Raw genomic sequence first — 18,927 nt, 5'->3', positions numbered from 1 at the left:
AGGCTTCCCATACACTTTGTTGCACCTTTATTGTCTCTACCTTTATTCTTACTATATTCTTCTTGGCTGTACATTTTTTGCCTTTATTTTCGTTTGGCTATTTTTCTATTGATCCGTGAACAGAGCATGTTGTTTCTTTCCAGTCCAATAGAGACGGCTTCTCTAAATAATAAAGACTGGGACCAAAGATAAAATGTGGGCAATGCCCCAATCAATCTATCATCTGCCTCCAGAAACACCTACAACTTCACAAGCAGTTTTGTGGCTCATGCATAGTGAGTATAGAAACTTAAAATTTCCAGATATGTTACAACAGGCAGAATTAATGAATTAAAGTAAGCTAGAAGGAAGCTCAGAGAGTTCTTAAAAAAGGGACCCCTGATAATAAAAGGAAAAGAAAGATTCCCCCAACAGTTATGATTAAGTTTAGTCCAGCTTACGTTATAGGGATAGATGGTGGTTTCTCACAAAATATAAAGTTACTGACATCACATTTCCTGAACTGACCGATGAACCATTGCCTTATACAGGAGCTTATAAAGATGAAAATAGATGGATTAATGTAAAAGGAAAAAGGGTATTTGGAACTCATTAGATTTTATGCAAAGATTAGGTAGATCTAGACCATTATGGTGTTTATTATTAAAACAACAATAAGATAGTTTAAAATAACAATTAGAAATTTGTGTAAACAAATATTGGGATTAAAATAATAGAAAATGGAGAATGCCTGATTCAACCTGGAAGTGGTTTTTAGGATGGTTTCAAAGGGATTTAAAAATATATGGAAAAAATAAAAGATTACAATATAAGTACAGCCCTGTCTTAGGCTTATTAATTATTAAATATCAAAAGGCTGAATAGATGACATATTCTATTAAACAATATGCTAGACTTGTTTCACACCATTTAGCTTAAGCAGTTGGTTGGATAGTCATCAATTTTCATGTAATCCATCAATGCTTTGCTTTTCTTAAAAATTGATTACATGCTTAAATAAAGAATCTATGTCACAATCACACACTGTATAAAATGTTAATTCTTCTCAATAAAGATACACTCAGATGCAACTCTTTTGAGTCTGTGTCTGTTTGTCACTTCGCCGACTCCTTGCCCACCTATCCCGAGATCCCTGTCCCATCGGTCCCAGTGCCCTGGCCGAGCTGGTCCGTCGCAGCATTGGCTTCTTGGCAAGTTTCCAGTGGCAAGTGGAAGTTGTTTGGGCATTGAAGTCAGCTTGCCTGGCCTATGGGTAAAGTGGGCAGTGAAGCTGAGCAGATATCTGGTTAGCAGTGTTAGGGTTAGCAGGATTTCAGTTGTTTTCTAGAGGCCTCTGCAGTTGGTACTGCTCAGGTTGCGGCTTCCCAGGAAAAGTGCAGGGCCACTTGAGCTCTTGGGGCTGCTGCCTAGCAGCTTTGCTGGCCCCTTGAGGGGATTCTAAATGTGGCACTCTGCAACAAGTGCTTTGGGAGGTGGTGAGGGGCAAGGGCACAAGGAGGGATGGACTTTTTCTCCATGGCAATGCATTTGTCTGCTAAATTAGTGTCCCAAATTAGGCTCATGGCTTATGAGGACAGCAGGCTTCCTCAGCAGCAAATAGCAGGAATAGGATTCTGAGTGGCAATTGTTGGGGAGTCCTGTTTACTCTCCTCCACTAGAGGAAGGGTCTTTTGGCTCATGTTCCATGTTGAAAGATGGGAAAGTGAATAGTCTGTGTTCTTACTCCCTTTATTTTATAATGCCAGAGTTCAATCCTGAGTTCTCCTCTTCCTGTCCTCCTTGTACACTGCGACTCTGCTTCAAACTCCAAGAAAATCACTGTGCTTTGTCTGGGCTTTATTCCTTTGTTGTGGAGTAAAGCACCTTTATTCAACCATCTTGCTTCTGTCTTGATGATAGGGAATTTCTTCCCAGGAAGCTATCTACTTGGGAGGCTGAAATCTGAGCATTATTGTTCAAGAACAGATAAGATGGGAGAGTCCATGAGATTCTTATGTCCACTTAACCATTGAAAAACCAAATAATAGCAAAGGCAATTGGAAGGTAAGAAGTAGAATAAATGGGGATAAGAGGCTTATAGAGTTAGAAAACTACAAAAAAGAAAGCTATAATATTCTTGAAAATTACCTGGCAAGGTTTACAGTAACACATTTTATAGTACAATAAAATCTCATAGTATGAACAAGAGGAATTATTGGTGCTTGAGTCTTCATTGAGATATACTTAGCCAGAATAAATACTTAAAGGAAGTCTTTTGTGTTGTACGATAAGAGTACTCATCCTTCTTGTTATTAAAAATAGTTACTATGGGATTTTTCTTTTTTTTCTTCTTTTATTACTAGTCCTGGGGATTGAACTCAGGGCCTGGGCACTTTCCCTGAGCTTCTTTTGCTCAAGGCTAGTGTTCTACCACTAGAGCCACAGCGCCACTTCTGGCTTTTCCTGCTTATGGGGTACTGAGGAATCGAACCCAGGGCTTCACATATGCTAGCAAGCACTCTACCACTAAGCCACATTACTAGCCCCAGAATTTTTCTTGTTTTCACAAATTCTGGAGAGTCTCAACAGGCCACCTATCTAAAACTAGGCCACCCAGCTAACCTCTTTATGCAATTCCGGCTTGGAAAGGTGAAAGGCATTTTTTGTACATTCTCAAGTGATCATTTTTCCTTCACTGAATATTCATTTGGGTAGTCATCTCTTGGACAGCCAAACAAACTTTTAAAGAGAAAGAGGAAATTACTTTCCTACATTTAATTCAGCATGATAACTAGGGCTGTGAAAGTCAGTCTCATTAGTTCACTAGAGTGTAAAGCTATTTTTCCATCTTTCGCAGTAAGATTGACAATTTCATACTTTACTACGCCAACTCACTTTGAAAGGTTAGAGTACTTGAGGCAGTGACCATTTGTTGCTTGTTTCAGAACAGAGCAACACGTGGTGCTAAAACACCTGGTTGTGTGCCTTTATAAGTCCTGTAAATCCTTAGTTGGGGGCTCTCCTCCTGGGCTCCACTGTGTCAGAGTATAGAACAGGGCCCGAGCTGTAGCCCATTTAAATAAAACAGCTATAGAGTCTGACTCTCGGTGGTCTTCTTGGTGGGGGTTCTGCGACCTTGGCATAACATATTAGTGGGGGCTTGTCCAGGATCACCCCAAAGACCCCCAAGACCTCAGACACCAAAGGAAAAACAGCGCTGTCTTTGTTAATTTGTCTTGTCCTGTCATTAGTCTGTTTTACTTTCGTTTTCCTTTGTGAGGACAGCCACTCCAATTCATAAAGGGTTGTCAAAGCGGACGAGCTTGCACAACAACCCTGGAGGAACTGGGAGACGTCCCAGATCCTCTTGTGGAGTGGGGGGTCCTTGGAACCCCACCGTGTGAATTGTGGGGTGGAGGTCGGTTCGGTGTTGGACTGGAACTGACCAAGAGGGACTCCTAACCAAGGCCCAACTCGCCCACTGTGGGTCTGCTCCTTCTGCTGTGGGGCATGGGTGTCCCATTACAGGAGTCAGCAGACCAATTTGGGAGATCTCCACTTCATCTTTTTTTTCCGTAACTATCAGGCCTGCGTGTGTTTTGTTTGTACTGTTTATTGTTTTTTGGACTGAACGACTGATGGGTCGGACTGGAAACCACGGGCACCACTTCATCTAGCCCCCTAGACTTACAAAAAGAAACTAATAAAGAGGAATTGAAATTGTACCCCCAGGTTTTTCAGGGAGATAACTTGGAAGAAGAAATGTGTCCTCCCCTATACTCCCCTTCCCAGGTTCCTTTTGCACAACCTGAGAATGAATGATCAAGAGGAGGAGAGAGCTATAGAATCCTCAGCACCTGCCCTTAAAGTTTCTGAGGGGCCAGTCACTCGATGGCGCCATGGTATCAACCCCCATTCTAATGCAGCTGTTTTTCCCTTATGCTCCATAGGTCCTGTGGATGCAGATGGTCAACAGCAAATCCAATATTGGCCATTTTCTACCAGTGATCTATACAATTGGCACACCCAAAAGGCCCTTTTCTGAGAAACCCCAAGATTTAATTCGTTTGCTTGAAACTATTCTCTTTACTCCTCAGCCCACTTGGGATGATTGCAGTTAGCTTTTACAGGTCCTTTTACCACCGAAGAGAGAAACCATATCCTAGAGGCAGCCTGGAAACATATCCCTGGCCCCACAGGAGCGCCCATCACAGATCCTGCCCTTATTGCTGCCTATTTTCCTGAGATCCGACCAACATGGGACTACAATATGGTTGAAGGTAGGGAGCGACTCCTCGTCTACTGCCAGGCTCTGTTGGCAGGTCTCAAGGCAGCGGCTTGCCAACCTATTAATATGGCCAAGGTTTATGATGTAAGACAGGGAGGAAGTGAAAGTCCAGCAGCATATCTTGAGCGGCTCATGGAAGCTTTTAGTCAATATACCCCGTATGATCTTGAGACCCAGGAGTCGGCTCAGATGATTATGTTTGCCTATATAAATCAAGCTGCACATAAAGCGAAAGTTGCAGGCTCTAGACAGATTTGGTGAAAAGTGTATTAAGGATCTAGTAGCTGCGGTGGAAAATGTTTACAATAAGAGAGAGACAGAGGAGCAAAGACAGGAAAGGAAGGACAGAGAACGTGAAATAGAGCGTGAAAAGAGAGACCTAGCCAAGGAAAAGAGGCCAGACTTGGACTCGCCACTATCGCATGCTGAGCATACCTGGTTCACAGACAGCAGCAGTTTCATTCAAGATGGAAAAAGGTATGCAGGCACAGCAGTCAACATGGACACTGAGATAGTGTGGGCAGAAGCACTCCCCCAGGGAACGTCTGCACAAAGAGCAGAACTAGTGGCACTAACAAAAGCCCTACAAATGGGAAAAGGGAAGAGACAAAACATGTACATGGACAGTCGGTATGCTTTTGCCACTGTGCATGTCCATGGAGCCATTTACCAAGAGAGGGGGCTGCTGACAGCTGAGGGAATTTTAAGCCTCATCCAGGCCATACGGAAACCAGCAAATATTGCCACTATGCACTGCCCTGGCCATCAAAAGGAAACTGATTCTATAACCAAAGGAAATAACTTGGCCAATCAGGCATCTAAGGAGGCGGCCCTCCAGCCCAGAGCGGAAGTACTGACTCCAGTAGACCCAGGGCCATGAGCTTTGCCCCCTGAGCCTCAGTACTCCCAAGAAGACTTGGAGTGGATAAAGAAAATTCCCATGGCCTATAAACCCCCAGACAGAGAAGGAACAAAACCTGGTGAAAACTGGTGAGGGGAAACTTATCTTGTCACAAAGATTGGGAAAGGGGATTCTTAAGAGAATCCATCGGGTCCCTCATGTGGGAACCCAAAGAATGCAGGACTTGCTCTGACACTCAGAAGTGAAAAATAGGCAAGGAAATCAACTCATTGAGGACATTGTTAAAAATTGTAAGGCCTGTCAGCTCACCAATGACCCCAATCAACCAGTTACAAAAGGAGCTCGCCTCCGTGGAGATAGGCCAGGTGTATATTGGGAAGTAGACTTCATAGAAATTAAAATTGGAAAATTTGGATATAAATATTTGCTAGTTTTTGTAGACACCTTTTCAGGATGGGTTGAAGCCTACCCAACAAAGCATGAGACCGCAAACGTCATGGCTAAGAAGATCTTAGAAGAAATCCTACCCAGGTATGGCTTCCCATCCACCATCAGATCGGACAATGGACCGGCCTTTGACTCAAAAGTAAGTCAGGGAATAGCCAGGGCACTGGGAAGGACTGGAAATTGCACTGTGCTTATAGACCCCAGAGTTCAGGACAGGTAGAAAGAATGAATTGGACTCTAAATGAGACCTTAACTAAATTGGCCTTGGAGATTGGAGCAGACTGGGTATCGCTCCTTCCTTTTGCCTTGTTTAGAATAAGAAATTCACCCTATCAGCTTGGCTTTGCTCCTTTTGAATAATGTATGGACACCCTCCACCCATTATCCCTAGCCTTCAGACTGAATTGCTTACTGATTTGGATGATACTGAATTTCTGTGGAAGCTTCACTATTTACAGCAGGTGCATAAGAGTATGTGGCCCCAGCTTAGAGCATTATATGATTCTGCTTCTGTTCCTACCCCCCATTTGTTTAAACCAGGGGACTGGGTGTTTGTTTAAAGGCACAACTTGAGATCTCTGGAACCATCATGGAAGGGACCTTACATGGTGCTACTGGCTACACCCACTGCCCTTAAGGTGGACGGCATTGCTGCTTGGATCCACTGCTCTCACACCAGACCAGCTGACCCCTTTGCCCTGGACGACCATGGGGAAACATGGGAAGTCTCCAAACACCCTACCCAACCACTCCACATATGACTCAAGAAAAAAAAAAAGAACTGATTGTTATTGGTATTGTTGTTTAATAGTATGGCTAAGGTCAGAGAGGGACTATATCCATTCAAGATCAAGAGCTGTTGGAGTTTAGTTTTGGGCTGGAGCCATAAGATTATGTCTCAGGGCCATAAGTCAAGGTGGGGAATGAAATGTTAGAGTACTTGAGGCAGTGACCATTTGTTGCTTGTTTCAGAGCAGAGCAACATGTGGTGCTAAACCACCTGGTTGTGTGCCTTTATAAGACCTGCAAATCCTTAGCTCGGGGCTCTCTTCATGGGCTCTGCTGTGTCAAAGTATAGGACGAGGCCCAAGCTGCAGCCCGTTTAAAACAGCTGTAGGGTCTGACTTTCGGTGGTCTTCTTGGTGGGGATTCTGCGACCTTGGCATAACAACTTATGTCTAGTTTATTTAATACCTAAATACTCAGTATGTAAAAACAAGAAAAATACTTATAAGTTAAATAAATATCAGTTATTTCATAAAGCAATTCTTAAAGCTTATATTTGAAAGAGCATTTGAAATGGCAAATGGTCCAGGCAACAGTGGCTCATGTTTATATGTGAGCTTCTCAGGAGGTGAGAGCTGAGGACTGCAAAGCCAGCCCAGACAGGAAAGTCCAGATACTCTTACCTCAATTTGTAACCACAAAAATGCTGTAAGTGGAGTTGTGGCTCAAGTGGTAGAGTATTAGCCTTGAGCAAAATAGCTCAGCCACAACATCTGGGGCCTGAGTTCAAACCCCAGGACTGATGAAACAGATAGATAGACAGACAGACAGAAACACAGACAGAGAGCAAATAAGAAGAAAATAACAGACAGATCCAGAATCATGGATTCAGAATACACTCTACAAACAGAAGAAGAGAGAAATCAGTGGAGAATGTTTCTTTGGCCCAATAGGAAAGATTTCAGTTTAAATTGTTTGGTAAGAAATATAGAAAAATATCAAAAACAGAAAAATGATTTCACAGTGATATCCTTTATTAAAATTAGGGATCATGATTATTAAAAATAAAAATCATAATAATTCCAAAAGGAAATAAGAATGATTTGTTTGATTGAATTGAATTTAAAAATCAAACAAATATATACAATAAAATATGTTGGAATGATTTATTGTAATATATTCTTAAAAAAGAAAAACCTGATATCTACATATTATTTAATGACAAAATGAGCCTTTCTACATTCATTTCCAAAACCAAATTCAAATCTGCTAATGATTTCATAACTACTTTCTGCAAGTCCATTAGTAATGTTCTCAAACTATATATTCTTAAGAATTCATAGAACATATAGCCCAATGTATGCTTTGCTTTATTTTTTTAATTATCAACTTCAAATAGTGGTACAAAGGAATTGCCATTTAGCAAAGCAGTTTATGAATACATTGTACCTAGCCCAATATCACCCCTTTCAAAATGCTCATCCCTCACTCCCTTACATACCCCTGCAGTCAGTCTTCCTAATTTTGTATACAATGGATTCTTGACTTCATTTCCCCTCCTCTTCTCAATCTGTTCACTGCTTTTCCCTTGACTCCATCTCATTCCTTTTGAGTACCTGTTTCTTAGTATTTTATTTTGCTGATCTTTGACTTTGTCTTTCTAAAGAATTATACTATTATATGGTAGATTCAAGGGTAGATTCTACCATATTTCAGTTAACACATTTATATACACTTGCATACCACCCAACATATTTCCATATACGCATATAAGCTAAAGCTCGCTTTGACTATATGGGAAAAGAAGCATCATTGCTTTCTGTGGGTCTGACTTAGGCCATTTAGCATATATTTCCAGGTCTTTCCATTCAAAGAAAGTTTGCAATAGTTAGGACAGTTAGAATAGTCAGAAGTGATATACAGAAGACACCTGCCTTGAAGAGGAGAACTGGATACTGAATAGCACAATAGAGGGATGACCCAGTCCCATCTTTGGCTAAGCTGGGGGTACACTTTGATTAGAGAAGTTCTCTCTCCACCAACCAATTATCACAGGAGTTAAAGCAGGTTTTGGGCCTATGGAATATGTGAAATACAAAACTGTCTCTCCTTTCTATGTGGCATGGAGAGGGAATCTAAAACCTTCACTGTTCAGGGACCAAAAATCTCTGGTGCCTGCTGATGTATGCCAGGTACACAGAAGGGATAAGCTAGGCATTATAATGCAGCCACCAGTTGTGACAGTGCAGCATCCACAGATATTATCTGGCATGATACTGGACAGGAGATAATAGCCAGTCTTCTGAGTTTTCCATTTGGCTGGTTGCCACAAATGACAAATGTGTACAGGTAGTTGGGCTATATAATGAGGTCTTGCTTTGTGTGTAATCTCATGGGAACTAGAGAGCTGAGTCATTGGACACGCTCCATTGTAGAGACAAGCCACAGGGCAGGACGTTTAGGCCATAGGGACAGTAGAATGTTATCACAGTGATACACATGATGTGCATGCACCTCAGCTAATACAGCTAATGAAGGTGTGGTTATGGTAGCTGGAGAGGACTGAAGAAGCCATGGACTGCATTATGAATTACTCCATGCTTGATTAAAGACCAGGTAACAATACTATAAAAACTGAGGGTTTGATAATTACTTGAGAAGCTTTCCAAGAGGCCTACCAGAAATGTACTGTATGTATGCTCATATGACCATTTTTAAACACAAAAGCCCAAGACAATTAGGTCAAGAGGGTATTATCCCACTGACATACTGTCAGGTAGATGATATTGCCCTGGGAGCAAGCTAGGCTATCAGTATGCCTATCAGTAAGCCAGGAAGTGCTAATAATAGAACATGGCCAGGGGGACATACTTCACTGGGTGGAAAAATGCAAGACTTCACTAAGCAATTATAGATTCAATGCAAATTACATGTGGCCTGTTATGCCCAAGCCACAGAAATGATGCAACAGTATAATGGGTTGTTGCAACAGGAACTGTGGGATGCTGGATGTCCTCAAAAAATGTAGGGGTAGTCAAAGAGACTATGGCCAATGATTTCTACACTAAGTGAAAGAGAACAAAAGGGAAATATAACTCCTATGTAAAATGAAAATAACTAGCTCCCAAAACCGCATGGACACAATCACATAGAGCAAAGGGGATTTATTGCCAGCAGAGCTGACAAGGCCAAATATCTCACAGGAGGGGGAGAAATGGTGCCCATCTGTTTCCCAGGGGACCCATATACAGTTAAGAGACTAGAGGTGGGTGGTACTCTGCCTGGGCAGCAGGTCACTGCAGACAGCCAGCAAGTAGGCTGAGAAAAGTTTAGGTCTGGGGAGAGGGAGGAGTCCTGCTGATGTAGTAGTGATATATGGGAGCCTTGGATGGACACTGCCAAGCCCCAAATGGAAGAGGATATACTAACATTGCCACCTTTGTTGCTCAATAGGTAAAGGTACCAAATCTCGGGAGTATAGGCAGAAGTCATCTCTTCTAAAGGTATTTCCTGCTGAGAGGGGCACAGTGGTGAGTAGGACACCAGGTACCATCCAAGAGGTATTTGCTTGGCAATTTGATTGATAAAGGTCCTCATCTTTATCGTGAGAATAGTTTTAGATATCCCAAATGCACAGCACAATTAGAAAACGCAAAAAAACTGCTGCCAGTGGACCCAAGAGAAGCATAAACCAGGGCATGATTGAGCCCCAAAAGGGGATGTCAAAGACCTGAGATTTCCAGATGTTCCTTGGATATGGTATCCCAGGCTCACCAATATCTGATCAGACAATTGCCAGTCTGGTACAGACTGCCAATCCTAGAACCACAATCAAGGAGAAAACACTACTAGAGTTGACAAAGGCCATGGCTGTTATGAAGATGCTAGCTATCCTGAGTGGGGTCCTCTGATTCCTCAGTAACTGGAGGAAGACTGGGTCTAATATTTCTTTTGCATAGGGACAGGAGTTCAGTTGGCTCAGGGGTTTATAAAGGTTTATTAGGCAGGTGATGTTTGACATGGTGGAGATAAATCTAGTGTGGAAGACTGAACCTGCACCGCCATGGGAGTAGAGAGAGTATCTGGTAATGTCCTTCCCACTTAGTAGAAAATGTCGTAGAACTCAATGCCTGTGCCACATAACTTTTGGAAATGTACAGCAGGTCCTCAGAATTTAGGGAGGGCACAGAAGATGACAAAGGAGGCATAGGGCTCTATGGGTGCTGAAGGAGAGAAGATAGCACTGGAGGAGGTAAAGGAGAATCTGAGGCCTGAAATAGTGGAGGAGAACGTAGGCAGCCATACCAAACTTCAAAAGGACTTAGTGTCAAAGGCTTTTTAGGTAGAACCCACAGATGAAGAACAGCTTGATTAAAATCTGTTTGAGGGAGGGGTTTGCATATTTTGTCTTCCTCTACCCCAAGGACTAGGGGTGATAGGGAATGGGAAAGTGTCAGGAAATGTCTAGGAACATGGCTCAGAGTTAAGTAATAGAGGAATTGAATTCAGGTCTATTATCTGGATGGAAGGTAGCAGGCCAAAGCTAGGAATGATTTCCTTTCAAAGAAGCTGGGACACAGAGGAAGCTCTCTTGGTGGTGGTGTGAAATGTCTCTATCCATCCTGTAAAGGTGTCTGTAAGAACCAGCAGGTAGTTATGAACAGTTGGCATAGAGGTAAAATCAAAAGGGAGGTGGCCACATATTGGTACTGGGGTTGGCCTTTGGCATCCTTTACAGGTGTGTGAAAGCTGTGTGAGGAACTGGGTATCAGCCTAGTTTAGGGGAAGGCTTTGTTTAAGGAACTTCCTTAAGGGACCTGTATGGGGGTGGAAAAGGTGGTACAGGCATTTAAGAAAATCCTTCCTAAAGGGAGGGGTAAGTTCCTTTGTTACAGGCAGTGTTAATGCCCATTGTTTTGAGGACATTGCAGCCCCTATGGCAATCTCACCAGCAAGGTTCTTTCCCTTAGTTCTAATGGAGTCACCTGACTGGTGGGCCTTGCAGTGAACTATGCCAATGGATGAGGAGAGAAAAGAGGCTTGCAAAAGCTTGGTTATACAGGGACTTTTTATTACTGACATCCTGTTGGTTGCCAGAGGCCTTGTTTGTTCCACAAATGGCTTCATGAAAAAGGTCAGTATGAAAAGCATATTTAGGGTCTATCTATATCATCAAGGAATGCCCCAGCCTGGTGAAAAGCTGGTGTTAGGGCCTCTAGCTCAGCCTGTTGATTAGTAGAGTTTTCATTTTGTAAACATTACTGTGGAGTAGCTGTACAAATCACTTGCCATTCATTGTGATTGTTTCTTAAATGAGGCTCAGAGACATGCAAACTAAAGTCACATAAGGATTGGCAATTAGTGAGAATGTGAAACATAAGCAATTCAGAGAGCAAAATGTATTTGTTCATTTGTTAACATGTTCCTAATATAGCTTCTATATGTTTAAAATATTTACACAATTAATCTTTTTCAAATTAAAGGCATTGAAATTTAAACTTGTATTTACCTTACTCTCAGTTGCTTAATTGCCCTTTGATAAATAGAAATTTGTGTAATTACTCTGAATCAGCCACTTGTTTAAAGATCAAAGGTTAATATTTAGAATGTACCCTTGTACTAAGCACGTTATTGGACAGCAATACCAAATAAGCATCTGATAGTGTTTTAGTACTCATGCCCACTGAAAAATACAGAGTAGGAGTCTGAAACAGGGTCTTACTTTATTCCTGTGCCAGCCTGGACTATGATGACCTTCTCTATGGATTTCTAGGCCTGGGATGACAGGTAAATACACCCACATTCAGCTGTTGAGGTTGATTTGGGGCTTTGTGAACTTTTCTGCCCTTTGTTAACTGTGATCTGAACTTTTCTGCTCCATGTGAACTATGAGATGAACTTTTCTGTCGTGAACCATGATCCTTGTGATGGCTATGACCCACAAAGCTAAGATTACATATGTAAGTCACTAATGCTTATCCTCAAGAGAGTCTTTAACAGAATTTGCCATATTTACTGCTTTTTTATCCACCATTTTAAATATCTTGCAAAGTACATTAAATATATGTGGAAGTTATGGGTTCTATTTTTAAAGGCTGAAAAAATTTCTTAGTCACAAGGAAATGCTCATCATCCCTAGCCATCAAGGAACTGCAAAGCAAAAAACTCAGAGATTCCACCTCACCCCAGTTAGATTAGCACAAATACAAAGTGGAATTTGCACAGCCATTAGAAAGAATGATCTTATGTCATTTGCAGGGAAAAAGATGGGCCTTCAACAAATCATGTAAGTGATATAATCCAAGCTCAGAGACAATGGTACATGGTTTCACTCTGGGAATCTAGATCTAAAATACACATTGAGCTATAGTAGGCATATAGTCCATATTAAGAGTCTTGATGTAGGTGTGCTGTGTGCTTGATTCCTTCTTTGTAAGACAATGATTTCTCTTTGATTATATCATGTCTCTCTCACAACCATAACCATTTTTCATTGTGGCAGACTGCCTGATATACTCTAGAGTAGTTGTTGTTTTTAGATACTTGGGTCTTTCACTTGGAGTAAAATATTCCACACACTTTGAGCCAGCCATGTTAATGACTTCCTAAGTGCTTTTTCACAATTCCTTATTAGAGTACTTGAATGCTTAAAAACTCATAGTGAATGTAGCTACAGGTTTCTGGAAATATACTAGAAAGGACTGATGGTGTGCATTTTAAACTGAATGGTATGAGTGTAAATAATATTTCAGCAGAGTTGCTACATTAATGTCTTGAATCATGACATCTAAGAAATTTAGAGCAATTTTGAAATTACCATGTTTATTTCTTAATCAAAGACAATAAAAAGACGAGTCACCTCTCAACTTCAAATGTTCTTGGAGGGATTGTAAAATGGCTTACATAAAAGGGGTGGTTTGCAAATATAGGTCATAAAAACTCCTAACTACATGAAAATACCTTATTTCAAAACAGAGGTTGAACTTACTTGTCTAATCATCCCAAAATTGAAGATTGTTTTATAAATTTACCATTCTGTCAAATGGCTCTGACCAGTCATTTTACATACTTGTTTTGATCAATACAAGTTATATTTTAACTTCAAGATCAATTGTTTTCTTGAATATAAGCACAAGAAATTGACAGAGGTGAACATAGTTTGCAGGACATTGTGCTGTTAGACAGAATGACTGGGCCAAGGATTTCAGTTCTACTGCTACTACAGCTGAGTTATTACTTTAACTCTGGAAGCTGTGGGAAAGTACTGGTGTGGCCTATGGAATATAGCCACTGGATAAATATGAAGGTAATTCTGGATGAACTTATGGTGAAGGGTCATCAAGTCACAGTTGTGAGACCATCGTATGCTATTTTTGTTGATAGCAATGAAGAATCCAGCATTAAATTTGAAACTTTCCCTTCAACTTCCAATAGTGACGAATTCTCCACAGTTTTCTCACGAATGATCTATTTGCTGACATATGAAGTGCCAAGATCAACATGTTTGGCATATTCACCATTACTGCAGGATGTATATATGATGTATTCTGATGCTATGCTAAATATTTGTAAAGAAGCAGCTCTGAACAAGGAACTTATAGCTAGACTACGAAAAGCAAGATTTGATGTTGTGATTGCAGATGGCATCGGTCCTTGTGGGGAGCTTCTGGCTGAGCTATTGGAGATTCCTTTCCTGTACACTCTTCGCTTCTATCCTGGCTACACAACAGAAAAGTATAGTGGAGGGCTTCTATTCCCTCCCTCTTATGTGCCTGTCATTCTGTCAGGATTAAGTGGTCAGATGACATTCATGGAGAGGGTAGAAAACATGATATGCATGCTTTACTTTGACTATTGGTTCGAGACATTTGATTCAAAGAAGTGGAGTAGCTTTTACAGTGAAGTTCTAGGTAAGTCATGTTTCATTTTTATTAGGGTAAGATCTAACTTTTGTAAAAGTTGAGAGAGGTACTATGAGATGCATGTGAAATAAGAGAAATTTGTCTTTTTTGTTGTTGTTGTTTGTCATGGGACTTAAAATCTGAGCCTGGGCACTATCCCTGAGCTCTTCAGCACAAGGTGAGTGTTCTTGAGCCACAGCATCACTTCTGGTTTTCTGGTAGTTTATTAGAGATAAAAGTCTCATTTATTTTCCTTCTGGGCTGGCTTTGAATCACGATATACAGAACTCAGCCTCCTAAATAGCTAGGATCATAGCCATGAGCCACCTGCATCCTGCAAGAAATTTGTCTTTCATAGATGAAACAGTTAAATATAAAATTGTCTACTAGATTCCTGACTACAGAAAGTCTTACATTATACGGTCAGAGAGAAGATAACGGACAGTTACCTATCCTATAGAATACTCTAAGAGGTCATCCAGTATGAAAAACTTCATCCACAATGAAAAATTGATCATTTGTATTTATCAAGCTGATTAATTACTTCCCTAAGAGACTGATGAATGAAAATATGTATACCAAAGAGATATATTGTTTTATTCTACCTATGTATGCAGGAAATAAATTGTCTCCCTCGATTATTTTCCTAGTTAAATCAAAATATTTCATTTGTTTTCTCTTTATTATTTTTTCCTTTTTGTTTGTACCAAGGTTTGAAGTCTGTGACCTCAAGCTTGGTTGGATTACTTGTATAGGCTGGTACTTTACCACTTGAGCCATGCCACCCAACATGTTCATACTTCATTGGAGGGGTAGTCTTGAGGATATTTCTGACCATGACAGCTTCAGACTTCATGCTTTCTGATCTCAGAATCTTAGGTAGCTGGGGCTCCAGGGGTGAGTCACTGATGACCAGTTTTCAGGATTTTTTAAAAGTTTTCCTTATTCTTGACAGATCCAATGTTTTAGCACAGACTCAATAACTATAACTTCTAGTGATTCCACATTCATTTATTGTTTATAATCATCTATTTTATAGACATAAAATCTAGTAAAGTGCTGAAGTACTTGTGATTATACTCTAAATTGTTTCTGCATTTAATAAAATATTATCCATCAGTACTTTGAATCCAATTACCTAGTCCCAGTATTCCAGATGATATTTGTCAATGTTTCTGTGCAATAAATAAATATTTTAAGCTCCTAATGTGAATCAAGTAGAGGTAGGAAATTCAGCCACAGACATAAAGAATACTCATATTGGAACTCAAGAATCAAGGAACAGGGCTGGAAAGGTGGCTCAGTGGTAGAGCACTTGCCTTGCATGCTCAAGGCCCTGGGTTCGATTCCTCAGCACCACATAAGAAAAAAGCCGGAAGTGGCGCTGTGGCTCAAGTGGTAGAGCACTAGCCTTGAGCTGAAGAGCTGAGGGACAGTGCCCAGGCCCAGAGTTCAGGCCCACGACCGGACCCAAAAAAAAAAAAAAAAAAACCAAAAACAAAAGAATCGAGGAACAGTTTGGTACACTGTAGGAAACTAGTTTGAGAACTGCTGGGATAATAATTTCTGTGAATATGATAGAACTATTGACTCTGGAATTCAAATATTCCTCTAATGGATAAAGAGAAAAAAATGCATAGTTAGTTCTATAATTGCTTATTTTAATGATTATTTATAACTGGTCATAAACTGAAGTATCAGGATAGTCTCTTACCAGACTGCCTTTCACACACAAAAACACACACACAGCACATTTCCTGTGTAGTACATGTTACCAACAAACATTCTATCTCATTAAGTACAAATTTTAAAAACTATTTTAAGAAAAAAAATAAATGTTATATTCAGAAACTTCTCTGTAATGTCGTTTCTTACGTTTTACTTTTTCCCCCCTCCACTCAGGACGACCCACTACCTTAATGGAGACCATGAGTAAAGCAGAAATCTGGCTTATTCGATCTTACTGGGACTTGGAATTCCCTCGCCCAACTTTACCAAATGTTGACTTTGTTGGAGGACTCCACTGCAAACCTGCAAAACCCTTGCCTAAGGTAAGTAGATAACCTTTTTTTCTGTTATTTGATTTCCTTTTCAATAAATATGGTTCTGCTCTGCTCAATCCAGGTCTTTGCTCACAGTGAAAGAGATATAGGAAGTGGGGTAAAGCATTCAACAAATTGAAACTTATTTTTGATCCATCACAAGTTTCTGCATTTCAGAAACCAAAGAATCATTCAGAACAAAGTCTGTTTAACTAAGACTTAATTTTTTAGAACCTCAAAGGAATCCTTGATTCACTCATAAAAGTATCAAGTAAAAGTAAAAGTAAAAAAGTGAATGCTAGCTGTACAAGGAAACAATAAACATTTCTACCCCAACAATCACACCTTTTTTCCCATTTAATAGGATGGTTTAGAATCAATTAAAAAAATTATGTGGAAGCATCTGGGAAAGGAAAGATTACAATAGTAAAAGAAGATATACGGGAATCAGAAAATTTCTCAGTCATTGATATTAAAATGTTATATTAACAATGCTCAGAAATCAGTTGATGAATGAGAATTGAAGCATATATAAAGGCAAGCAATTAGAACAGTAAGAATAATTTACAGCAACTAAATATTTTAGTTAACATGGAAAATGCTGGAGTCCAGATGGAAATGTTTGCAAAATTTGTTGCACAATGACACCAATATACTAAGTACTATACGTTTGCCTTTACTAGTGGCAAATGGAAAATGTTATGTCTTATGGATGTTACTCTTTTTATATACCTTTTTTTGGGGGTGGGGGTCCGGTCATGGGCCTGAATTCTGGGCCTGGGCACTGTCCCTCAGCTCTTCAGCTCAAGGCTAGTGCTCTAACACTTGAGCCACAGCACCACTTCCAGCTTTTTTCCTTTTTGCTATGTGGTGCTGGGGAATCAAACCCAGGACCACATGCATGCAAGGCAAGTGCTCTACCACTGAGCCACCTTCCCAGCCCCATCTTTTTATGTATCTTAATCTGTTATTTTCTGATAATATTTGTTTTTCTCTTATTTTTTAATTATTTTTATTTCTCCCCCATGTTTTATAATGATTTTTGATGCTCTCAAGTAGGACTTGCACTCACAACCTGGGCATTGTCCTGAGCTTCAGGGCTCAATTCTAGTGCTTTTACTACTTGAGGCATCACTCGACTTCCAGCTTTTGGGGGGGTTAATTGGAGCTGAAAGTCTCACAGGTATTTCTGCCCAGGCTGGCTTTGAACCATAATCCTCATATCTCAGCCTCCTGACTACCTAGGATTACAGGCAAGAGCCACACATGCTTGGTTAGTTTTTTGTTGTGTTTTAATAAAAAGCAAATTTCTTTACTGTACATAGTACTTTGTACACCTTACAGGATGCACACAGCCCTGTACAGAGGAAAGTATTTCAGATCCACTGGCAGGGTTAAAGCCTTTCTGCACTGTAGACTTTCCACACTCTGAAAAAGAAGCAAATAAACAAAACAATCCCTCTGGACACCCTGGGAAAACAACAACAACCACAAAAACTACCATCTAGGAGGTGGATGAGACCCATAGGAATGCAAAGGGGACAACTGCCATCCTAGGGCCAGTGACAGCACAGGCCACTTGGTTTCAGCAGCGGAGGGAGAGCTCAGCTACAGAAAGTTATTTCATACTTGGTAAAACAGAATAAAGTCCCAAACCAGGGCAAGTAAAGAAAAGAAATAAACACACACACACACAAAAAAAACAGCAAAACCAAACCATATCTACACAGCATTTACAACAAATAAATCTCTAGCTGGCTGGGGGTAAAATATGTATCTATGTATAGTCTATATGTAGATTAGAAAGCTATAAATATGGTTTATAAAGAGTCCTTTGATTAGAGGTTATTTAAGGCCCAAGCTTTAGGTTTGACACCTTTATGGGCTAATTCGCTTCCAAAAGAGGAAACCTCATGTTTCCATAGCTATCAAATGCAACAGTCTCATCCCTGAAAATATCATCACAAATGTGTTCTTGGTCATACGAGGGACTGTGGAGAGCTCCATTAATAGAAAAGCAACTCAAAGCACGACTCACACTTGCATTGTGCTCGAGCAACAGCCAGGTCACGAGGGCACAATTCCAGCAATAAATCAGCAAGGTGCTACTGCGTCCCAGTGACTTTTCCTCTACTCTGAGCTCACATTTCAAAGAGCTGTGGCTTACAACTTTCCCAATATGCAGCAATCAAAAAAAGGTGTGTGTGTATGGGAGGAACCCAAAACTTTAGGGATGCTTTACCTGTCAGTATCACACAAAAATCTCAAACCCTACTGCAGCACTGTGATGCATGGTTTTAATTCTAAGATTTAAAGGAAAAATCAAACATATGGGAAAAACAGAAACGTCACTAGTCATGAGGTGAGAACCCTTGAGAAGAATCTCTAGGGCTCCAGCTAGGTGATCAGGTTTCAAATGGACAGGGCATGTAGTATGTACATCTGCTTCCCAGAGAGGGCAGGCTAGCAAACACGGAGAACTCTACACAAGCTTGGGTCCAAGTACTTCAGGAATGTACAAGTCAGATGCAAATGCTCCATCAGGTTGTCTGTTACAGAAAGCACAAAAGTGGGCAACAAAAGCAGATTTTTATGTGGGGGTGGGTTTTTATGTTGGTGTGGGCTTTTTTATGGGTGCAGGGAGGTTCAGAAAAGCCCCTTTCAAACTGCAGTCTACAAAGG

At 40.6% G+C, this 18,927-nt stretch overlaps 1 protein-coding gene across 3 annotated transcripts in view; it reads left to right on the top strand.

Moving 5' to 3' along the window:
- The window catches only part of LOC122106621 (UDP-glucuronosyltransferase 2B17-like), an 86,570-nt gene that overhangs the window by 55,734 nt on the left and 11,909 nt on the right, over positions 1 to 18,927 (top strand). Inside the window, exons 1-2 of one of the 3 annotated variants that reach the window (XM_042678022.1) lie at positions 12,068 to 12,089; positions 16,106 to 16,254. The exons of 1 other annotated variant lie outside the window; for it this stretch is intronic. In XM_042678022.1, coding sequence (XP_042533956.1) covers positions 12,083 to 12,089; positions 16,106 to 16,254 — 156 coding nt within the window. In that variant the 5' untranslated portion in view covers positions 12,068 to 12,082. Of the gene's footprint in view, positions 1 to 12,067; positions 12,090 to 13,488; positions 14,213 to 16,105; positions 16,255 to 18,927 lie in introns of those variants that run through there. One more of the 3 variants, XM_042678019.1, reaches the window with a different exon arrangement.

This window comes from Dipodomys spectabilis, unplaced genomic scaffold (assembly GCF_019054845.1).
Source record: "Dipodomys spectabilis isolate Male_0828 unplaced genomic scaffold, ASM1905484v1 ptg000043l, whole genome shotgun sequence".
In the NCBI taxonomy this organism is placed as follows: Eukaryota; Metazoa; Chordata; class Mammalia; order Rodentia; family Heteromyidae; genus Dipodomys; species Dipodomys spectabilis.
This window is presented reverse-complemented; position numbering and strand designations above follow the sequence as displayed.